We start from the raw sequence: 10,022 nt of genomic DNA on the forward strand, positions 1-10,022 counted from the left end.
GGTCCGTTCGGTCTACTCCTAGACCGGACGGTCCGGACCACTTATCCAGATTTCTTGACGTTTTCTCATGCATTTGTCCTTCCCTGCTTGTTTGACCCTGTAGGCTCATTCGATATAGCAGTATAACCCGAAATCTCAATTTCGGATATACAAGTCATAGGCGGTCTCTAGCAAGACACTATGACTACCTATCTCGAATAGAGTTTGTTCGTGATCTTTACGAACGCCAGAGATGATTCCGGTTGATGATCCTTTTGTATCACGATATCATATGTCGAATATAAGGCATGGACAAGCCACCTTATCTGATTCGACTGCTTTTCTCGTTCACTGAATTCGACTGTCTGAAATAGACGACGTTCGTCTATAGTGCGGCCACACATTTCTACAGTCTCGCTCACACGAGGGGCCCAGCGATATCTCTCTCTTTTACGAGAGGTACAAATCCCGTCTTCACTATCTACAATCTAGCACATGATTCGTTTCGTACCTGATACACGCCTTTATAGTCCTTCTGTTACGCAGGACGTTTGACGTAATCAAAGTACGCCTTTATAGTCCTTCTGTTACGCAGGACTTTCCTGAACAGATTGAGAGACGAGATAAGGTTTTACGTAAGCTGCGCCAGCAGAGGTAGCACTCAAAAGCTAACCTTTGACGAGCTGGAAAATCTTATCGAGCGAATGGCCAATGATAGAACCACTCCAACTCAGTTTTCTAGGAAAAGAGGGAATGCAGAGAACGTTAGTGAAGTCCAGACTCTCAAAGCCGAACTAATTGAACTGAAGATGCAAATCTTCTCGTCAAACCATAACGCCCTAGGCGAATCATCGGATCCGTTCAGTGGAGACCAGTCTATGTTCTCTGAATAACAAGGGGTTGAGGGTGTCAACTATGTTGCCAACAATCCTTATTCCAACACCTACAATCCTGCCTGGAGGAACCATCCTAACTTCTCTTACAAGAGCAACAACTACAAGAACGCTCCTCAAGAGAACCGAAACCGCACGTTTTAAAACTCGGGACCATTTCAAGGTCAAAATTTCTAACAGAGACCTCAACAACCGTTTCAAGGATACCAAGGGTATCAAGGAAACTAACAATTTAGAGGTCAGCAACAACAACAGCCACAACAAAAGTTGGATCAAACCCCCGATATTAAGTCGATGCTCGAGACGATCCTACAAGGGCATGCGTCTATGAGCAACATGATACAAGGGATGATCACTGAGCAAAGTGACCTTAAGAAGCAAATTCAAGGGATAGAGTCCCATGTCAAGCTTCTAGACAAACAGTAGCTCAACTCGCAGCTAAGCCTAGCAGAACGCAAGGCACTTTACCTACCTTAATCAAATCCTCGTGAGCAATGTAATGTTGTCTATATGGAAGACAACAAAATTTATGGAACAAGGAAGATCTATGCTGAGAGGAGAAAAGTCTATTTAGAACAATAAAAGAATTCAATCATAGAGGAATCGGAGGACGTATACGTCCCACCGTCTCCACAACCTCCTCCTATACCGTTTCCACAGCGATTACAGTGTAATCCATCAGTAGATGGGAAGCTCACAAGATTCGTTGATATGTAAGAAAATATGGAGATTGCTCAGCCTCTACAAGAAGCTATAGCGCAAACACCATCTTATAGAAAATTTCTTAAAGACTCACTCGTCAAAATGGAGAAAATAGAAGAGGAACCAGTAATCCTGACAGTTGAGTGCAGTGTTGTACTGAAACAGAACTTACCAGCCAAGATGGTGGATCCAAGAAGTTTCTCTATACCCTGTCAACTGGGCAGTGTCTCTATTCCTAGCGCACTGTTCGACTTAGGAGCGAGTCTGAGTCTTTTACCAAAGACCATGTATGACAAGCTGAACGTGGGTGAACTGAAATCCACTAAAATGATTATGCAGCTGGCAGACAAGTCAATGAAGGCCCTTTGTGGGACCTTAGAGGATGTACCACTTAAGGTTGGAATGTCTATGTTCTGGTCGACTTTGAGTAATCGATATGGACAACAGAAAGGATGAATCAGCCATCTTAGAACGTGCATTCCTCAACACTGTTGATGCCGTAATTCATGTCCGAAAGGGATGCATAAAGATGCATATTGGAGATGAGGACATCGAATTTAAGCTGAACCAAAGTCATAACGGGCTAAGGACGAAAGTGCACAGTTGTTGACTATTCCAGAAAAACTGCCTGGTATGCCGGAAAATGATAATATTTATATTTTAAATTTATGATTTAATTATTATAAATTTAGTAAATAATTTTTATCAAATGGTACTAAAAATTTAGTTAAAACTACTATAAAAAATTATTTTAAAATAATATTATGTTTGATAATTTATATCAAATTGTAACCGCAATGAACCATTTATTTCTAATCGTACTCACTTGTAATCGCTGTCAATAATAACTTATGAATTATTCAATATTAATCATTTATAATCGCTATCAAACGCTCTGAAAACGCTATTATACACAACTACAACCGCTCTAAAAATGTTATTATACACCACTACAACCGCTGCGGTATAATCATTCGAATCTAAAAAGATGGAAATTTTCTAGGTATATTCCTATCATTGAAATAATTTACCTATATATATATATATGTGAGGTTGAAATCGGATATTCTATAAATCACAATATACATAGCTCACATATTCTATTCAAGAGTCACGAAATAAATTTTGAATCTCATGAAATCATAACATGGAAATGAATGAATTTCCGTAAATAAATTTGTTTTTTTTTCCAAAGAAACAACGGATTCATAATATTTTCTACCAAAATAAAAAACATCTCCGCCGCTTTTCCTCCGTCACCATTGTCATCATCATCATCATCATCTCTCTCTCTCTCTCTCTCTCTCTCTCTCTCTCTCTCTCTCGTGTCATATAAGAGGAAGAGTCCATATTGTGTTTCTTCGGCTTTGCTTTTTATGGGAATGCGACACAATCAACCGTTTTCTTAGCGTCCAAACATCTTCCGGATTTCCCCTTTTCTTTAAAGATCCCCTTTTTTCCGCTAGATTCTGGTGATCTCCTCCGCCTCGTCTTCTCTTGCATGGCCGTCAATCTCCTGTGATCGACCCTTCTTCTTCGTCCGAGAATCTTCGAGGGCCTCAGGTGTTTCCTTGAAAGGCTTCAATGGTGGTTTCGGATTCTGGGACCGGCATCGATGTCGCCATGGCGACGGAGGGTGGAGTCCGAAGGTTTGGGGATCTCGACCGGCTCCGTCGTCGGAAGCCAGGATCGACGGCCAACGGAGTTGTCTCCGAGGGTTCGCTGGAGGATGATGGTGGTGGACCGGCGGATGACGTGAGGGATCGGATGGATTCCGTCAGCGCCGCGACGGAACCCGCGAATTCGGCCGGAGATTACGGCGGGAATGCTGAGATTAGGGCAACCGGCGAAGGCGGAGGCGAAGTTGACGTACGGTTCAGGTATCGGCCGTCGACTCCCGCTCATCGGAGTGTGAGGGAGAGTCCGCTCAGCTCCGACGCAATCTTCAAACAGGTAATCTTGGATTTTTCAAATTTGCTTGATACAGTAAAAATCATCGAGGAAGGTATCTCCATTTCTCAAATCCTGTGTAATGGGTCTATGATTTGCTCAGCAAGATTTCATCTTTCTAAACATCTTGTGGTGGGTTTGTCTTATGATGAATCGAAGAAACTGTTTCTAAATAGCTTGTGGCCTAAATTTTGTAGAAAAAACAAAGGTTTGACAAGATTAATCCAACAAATTTCTATTTTTGATGAAGCTGACAATGAGTTTTTTCCATGGCAGAGCCATGCCGGGCTATTCAACCTCTGTATAGTTGTGCTTATTGCTGTGAACAGCAGGCTAATCATCGAAAACTTGATGAAGGTTAGTTCTTTCCATTGATTCTCAAGATTTTAAGGAGCAAATGTTTGTTCCGAGTTAGTGAACTGGCCAGAGAGCTTGAGGAGTAACTAATTTTTCGGGGTCTTTTTGTATTATCGTACAGTACGGTTGGTTGATCAGGACAGGTTTCTGGTTTAGTTCAAGGTCACTGCGAGATTGGCCCCTTCTCATGTGTTGGTACTACTTTTTTCCTTAGTTGATCCGAGGTTGAGAGTTTATCCGTTACTTCGCATATACGTTGAGTTTAGTATAATAGTTGAAGCTATGGTTTTCTATTGCAGTCTTTCGCTTCCGATATTCCCACTGGCCGCCTTTGTACTTGAGAAGTTAGTGCAACGGAAGTGGATATCTGAACCCGTGAGTAAATTTCCCTAAGCTCCTTCATGGATTTGTACCCTAAGCCACTAGCTATGCATTTTGTTTAACTTCAAGAGTTTATGGTTTGTGTTACACTGAAGGTTGTCATCATTCTTCATATTATCATCACTACAACAGAGGTCTTATATCCAGTTCTTGTGACACTAAGGTGAGAATTAAGCCGAGCTAACGAGGGTGTGTGTTTCTGATCGGCTTTTGTTATGCTTTAGGTCAGTGTTGATTCAATTATCTTGGGAAAATGGACAGGTGTGATTCTGCCTTCTTCTCGGGTGTCCTTTTGATGCTCTTCACTTGCATCGTGTGGCTAAAGTTAGTTTCATATGCTCATACTAACTATGACATGAGAACCCTAGCCAAGTCGGGTGATAAGGTATTATATTACATCATACAATACAAATAAAAAAGAGTTAAGCATAAGTCATGGATATTACGATTTGTGTTACTATTTGATGCGATGTGGTTATAATTTGTAGGCCAATTCTGAAGTCTCGTACAATATTAACCTGAAGAGCTTAGCATATTTCATGGTTGCCCCCACATTGTGTTACCAGGTACCAAGATGAAACATTCCTTTTACTTGCAAAAGCTTTATTATTGCCTTCACGTTACAATCTTTTTTTTTTGTTTCAGCCAACCTATCCTCGTTCTCCATGTATTCGAAAGGGTTGGGTGGTTCGTCAATTTGTCAAATTGATCATATTCAATGGACTCATGGGATTTATAATAGAACAAGTGGGTTCAATCTCTAACGAAAACTCTTGATGTTTTTCCCAGTGGTGAATCAAGTCTGTGCTCTGACATCGTGCTCTTCTGCACCTTTTGGCAGTATATAAATCCTATTGTTCAGAACTCGAAGCATCCGTTAAAAGGGGATCTCTTATACGCCATAGAAAGAACTTATACGTATGGCTCTGCATGTTCTACTGCCTTTTCCACCTTTGGTAAGTCGCCTTCCCCCCCAGCCAAAGTAGCATAATATCACTTTCTCCCGAGCCAAAGTAGCATAATATCACTTTCTCCCGAGCCAAAGTAGCATAATATCACTGACCATCGACAATATATCCATAATGAAATCGAAAGGGATTTTTTCCACAATGGACAATCATTGTAGATGCACACTGCTTCTATCTTCTGAAGAGATGATCACACAAATATTATATTTCAATTTCGGAAAATGTAGGTTAAACATATTGGCAGAACTTCTTAGATTCGGAGATCGTGAATTCTACAAGGACTGGTGGAATGCGAAAAGTGTGGGTGAGGTGGGTTTCTTCCTCAACCTTATGGTCAATTCTTCCAGCAGTTCTGTTTCTCTTTGACTAACCAAACTCCATCTCTTCATTTCTCCTCAACAGTATTGGAAAATGTGGAATATGGTACGTATGACGATGATTCTCTCTGCTTTAAATTTCGATTCATGGGTCATTTTTGTTGCACATGTAATGTAAGAAAGAAACCAGAGACATAAAACGAATAGAGAGGAGAAATGTTAACCAATGAAGACCAACCGACCTCTATTTTGTCTACAGCCTGTTCATAGATGGATAGTTCGCCATATATACTTTCCATGCTTACGCCACGGGATACCTAAGGTGGCTGCCATTGTCATTGCTTTTCTAGTATCCGCCATTTTTCACGAGGTATGCCTTCTTCATAGTCTCCTATCTATACATTTACACGTATGAGATGTATGAACTGACATGCATATTCATATATGGCACGACAGCTCTGCATTGCAGTTCCCTGCCGTGTATTCAAGTTGTGGGCTTTCATCGGGATCATGTTTCAGGTAAATAATTCCTGGCAAACTTCTAATGATTTTTGTAGAATCTTCGAGAAAAAAGTTGAAAGAAGCTCATTTCTCTATACCTGAACGAGTGTGTTTCGGATTCCTCGAGCAGGTGCCATTGGTTTTCATCACAAACTACCTGCAAGAAAGATTCGGTTCGATGGTACGCCTCTTGGTCTCTTTCTCTCTCGTGTAAACTAAACTAAACTAAACGGCCATTTTTCGACGATTGACATGATGATTCTGAAGGAAAGAATGTTTTTTTTTCCCTTTTTTTGGGGGGAAATATGATCAGGTGGGAAACATGGTGTTCTGGTTCACCTTCTGCATATTTGGGCAACCAATGTGTGTCCTTCTCTATTACCACGACCTTATGAACCGCAAAGGAAAGTCCTCTTAGTGTGAAGTTTTCGTCGCTCTCAGGTCGTCATCATCCACCCTTGTTCTAACCATCTTTGTTCGATCGAACCACTGTTTGTATAGACAAAATTTTGCTCAAGTTCAAGTTCAAGTTGTTCATCATCTGTCTCTCGATCTGTGTTTTTGGAATAAGACAGAGCTCTGTTTTTGGTAGAGAGGATCTTGAGTTCAAAGGCAGTAAAATGAAACAGAGCATATGTCGCTTTAGTTAATATTCAATGAAGAGAAAACAAAAATCAAAATGGGACTGTTTCATGATTTTGCTCATCTACTGTCTTGTCCTATCTGTTAGAGATGAAATACATCAATCTCTTTAACATGTGCGACTGTATGTATGTATGTATGTATGTATGTATGTATGTATGTATGTATGTATGTATGCATGCATGCATAGAAATGGAAATTTTAATTCAGGAAACCTCGAAAGAGAAATTTTCCCTGTAGAGAAAGAATATGTTTCATAAAAACATAAATGCGTGTAGATTTTTTAATCACACTCTAAAGGAATGTGTGTGGAAAAAAATTAAAAACAAAAGAGTCTCCCTCTGATCCTTCTTCGTCCGGATAATATTTTTTTATTACTTAATAAAATATCATTTTAGATTTTTTAAGTAAATATTTTCGAAAATTTCCAGTTTTATTATTAATTAAAAATATTAAGATTACATAATTTAGAATCTCTTTATATATATATATATAAAAACAAATGATAAATCACGTGGGAATGGCTGCTCAGGGTCAGGACATTCAAAAAGTTCAAACTGTATCAGAATGCTCTTCAAATTGCAACTCTCATTACTATAAAACGCTCCACCGACTCTCTCTCTCAGCCCCTCTGATTTTTGTTTAGTTTTATATTCTTAATATTTATTTTCGTCACAGTAAATAATACCATATACTTATAAAATATAGTCTAACAAAACAAATTCCAGAGATTGTTCTTCGAGGAGTATATTATATTATATCGATTATAATTGGGAAAAAAGAGCAATATAAGAATATTATTTCATTAATCCCAAGATTACAGTAAAAAGGAAGATCCTTTCCTTCTAGTGGCCACCACCTCCGTTTCTTCTTGGCCCCTCCCTCTCTCTCTCTCTCATCACTGCTAGCCAAGAAAACGATGGAAGATTTCAGATCCAGATCCTACGGTGAGGGAAGAGCCTCTGACATCCAACAGCACAGATCGGACGGTCCAAATCGGTTCGCAGTCAACAATATGCAGAATCTCAGGTCCTACAGCACTTCCTACGCGGAGCACCCGACCCGGAACCAGACGGCGGACGACCCGGATCAGGATCCGAGGAAGGAGAGGTCGATGAACAGAACCGGGTCGGGTTGGGGATTGGGCGACCCGGATTTGCGGAGGAAGAAGAGGGTGGCGAGCTACAGAGCTTACACAGTCGAAGGAAAGCTCAAAGGGTCATTTCGTAAGAGCTTCAAGTGGATCAAAGACAGGTGCTCCAAACTGGCTCATGCTCTGTGATTTCATTTAAATTAAATTGTATAACCTATGATGAGATTATAATAAATGCTTGGTTCTAGAAAAATGTCGATTCAGTGACGAGAGTATACTGTTGTCGAATGTATTCGAGGGTTCCATCATGAATGGATATGGTGCGTTTGTGTTATAATATATAGTTTCACAAAATCTGATGTGAAATATGAACATGGCATATACCCTTTGTTTATTACATCAAACAACCGATAGATTTCAGAAAATCATGCTCGAGATAGAACAAGCAACCGAATAGATTTGATGAGGTATTGAAAGCAGATGAAAAGCGAAATCGTATGTTCGGTTATATGATTCAGAGACCTTTCAGCAAACACATTGCGAGCAACCCAGAAATTTATCTTCCGACACCGAATCCGATTACCTAAGTATTGGTTTGGCCAATGAAATTCCTGTGCTTGAAGTGTAAGCGGCGGCGATTGTCGGTTCGTCTGATTCGTCTTCGTCACCGTTTCAACAACCGACGAAGACGAAACAGACGAACCGACAATCGCCGCCGCCGAACCTAACCACGTCGGCTATCGCCTTCCCAAAGATTCTAAGGTATCTTCATATCGAGGAAGAATCTCGTAAACGAGATGCCGTGAATTTCCCTCAAAGTTCTAATGTGAACTATGTGGAATCTAAGACTACACAAAAAGGTAAAAGAAAGTCTTCGTTCCAATATAAGGAACAACAAGACAATAAGAAAATGAAGCGTTCGTGCTATCATTACCATAAGAAAGGGCATTACATCAAAGATTGTCGAATTCTCAAAAAGGAGAACCAACAAAAAGGTAACACCACTCCGAAGGCCAACGTGGTCGAGGAGAAGGACTTAGTGGCCATGGTGTCAAACGTCTTTGGATCCATGAAGATCGGTATGATAACCGAACTTAACATGGGCCGAACCTAACAACGTCGGCTATGGCTTGACGGCTTCCTCGACCGTCAGCAACCCATCTCCGCCGCCGTCTGAGAGTCTCTCTTCCACAGCTACTTCGGGCTCTTCTGACTGCGGAAGGCTAATTGTTCGTTCGACAACGCAGAATTGGGGAGGAAGGGGACAAGGACATATGTATAAACAAAAGAAATGGCGAGAAAAGAAAAATCACAGAGTGAGCAGAGGATTATTCACTCTCTGATACCATATGGAAAACAAAATCAGGAAAGAAAATTTACTGAAAAGTTTCTGAATTTTCTCACTTCCATTAATCCTTCCCTTTACACTGTTTATATACAACTAGAAAAGGAATCTAATGAAAAACAGATTTACAACAACCTAACAAATGCGAAACAGAAATACAGGTGTCAAAATTATGTGGCTTAAATTAAAACAGCTAAACCAGTGTTGGTTTGATAACCAAACCTAGAAATAACCGAGATAACCAAACCATTGGTATATGGAAAGAGAGATGTGTTGCCACGTCTCCTGTTACATCGACTTTCTGCCGTTTGTGGAAGCCCACCAAATTCCTTACTCGCCCCATTAATTCTACCTAAATTCAATATCACCGCAATACTTTTAAAAGTGTCAAACTAGCCCACAATTGCAACCGTTCACGTTTCCGGCCATGGAAAAATGCCAAAGTCGTACCAAATTTTAGTGGTATCCCGTCTCGGAAGTTTGGGCATATCAAATAGAACTGTCTCTACAAAAATAATTTAAACGTGTTTAACCAATGTGCGACAGAAGTCCGTCGCATTTGCGATAGAAAAATTCATTACTACCCGACGTGACACGAGTTGTCCGTCGCAAGACATAGCACTCCGTCGAGATTTGTAAATAATTTAACCATTTATTGCGGAGAAAACCTTTTTCCCATATTCCATCTTGATTTTACTATCTTTTACAGTTTGTTATGATATCTATAGATACCCATCTTCTATCATCTAAAATATAAATTAAATTAAAAAATCGCGTTTGTTTCATTGTTGAATCTAGATGTTGGAGATAGATTACTAATTAGTGAAATTAAGTTACTTTCAAAACCTTAATTGAATGAAACTTCTTTGTGAAAAAGTAACTACATGTTTGTGT

At 40.0% G+C, this 10,022-nt stretch overlaps 3 protein-coding genes across 3 annotated transcripts; all 3 read left to right on the forward strand.

Annotated features, from left to right (window-relative positions):
* Positions 1 to 1,595: 1,595 nt before the first annotated feature.
* Positions 1,596 to 2,030, forward strand: LOC104820209. Its single transcript, XM_010550575.1, has one exon. It carries the CDS (start codon positions 1,596 to 1,598, stop codon positions 2,028 to 2,030), a length of 435 nt encoding a protein of 144 aa, XP_010548877.1.
* Positions 2,031 to 2,875: 845 nt separating this feature from the next.
* LOC104820018 (diacylglycerol O-acyltransferase 1-like) lies at positions 2,876 to 6,693 on the forward strand. The gene is given in 16 exon segments (XM_010550361.1): positions 2,876 to 3,527; positions 3,801 to 3,881; positions 4,003 to 4,076; positions 4,181 to 4,256; positions 4,358 to 4,425; positions 4,524 to 4,647; positions 4,751 to 4,828; positions 4,908 to 5,009; positions 5,104 to 5,167; positions 5,170 to 5,218; positions 5,458 to 5,539; positions 5,633 to 5,653; positions 5,807 to 5,917; positions 6,004 to 6,066; positions 6,179 to 6,229; positions 6,362 to 6,693. Coding segments are annotated over 16 exon segments (1,518 nt in total). The 5' UTR covers positions 2,876 to 3,158; the 3' UTR covers positions 6,467 to 6,693.
* A 619-nt stretch (positions 6,694 to 7,312) lies between these two features.
* Positions 7,313 to 8,122, forward strand: LOC104820019. The gene has a single exon (XM_010550362.2). The coding sequence runs from the start codon at positions 7,610 to 7,612 to the stop codon at positions 7,970 to 7,972; it is 363 nt and encodes a 120-aa protein (XP_010548664.1). The 5' UTR covers positions 7,313 to 7,609; the 3' UTR covers positions 7,973 to 8,122.
* The last annotated feature ends 1,900 nt before the right edge of the window (positions 8,123 to 10,022 follow it).

Source organism: Tarenaya hassleriana, unplaced genomic scaffold (genome assembly GCF_000463585.1).
Source record: "Tarenaya hassleriana unplaced genomic scaffold, ASM46358v1 Cleome3, whole genome shotgun sequence".
Lineage (NCBI taxonomy): Eukaryota > Viridiplantae > Streptophyta > Magnoliopsida > Brassicales > Cleomaceae > Tarenaya > Tarenaya hassleriana.

What these genes read in the sequence shown, in the direction of transcription:
- LOC104820209 (XM_010550575.1), top strand. Translation starts at nt 1,596, where the DNA reads ATGGAGATTGCTCAGCCTCTACAAGAAGCTATAGCGCAAACACCATCT.
- LOC104820019 (XM_010550362.2), top strand. Translation starts at nt 7,610, where the DNA reads ATGGAAGATTTCAGATCCAGATCCTACGGTGAGGGAAGAGCCTCTGAC.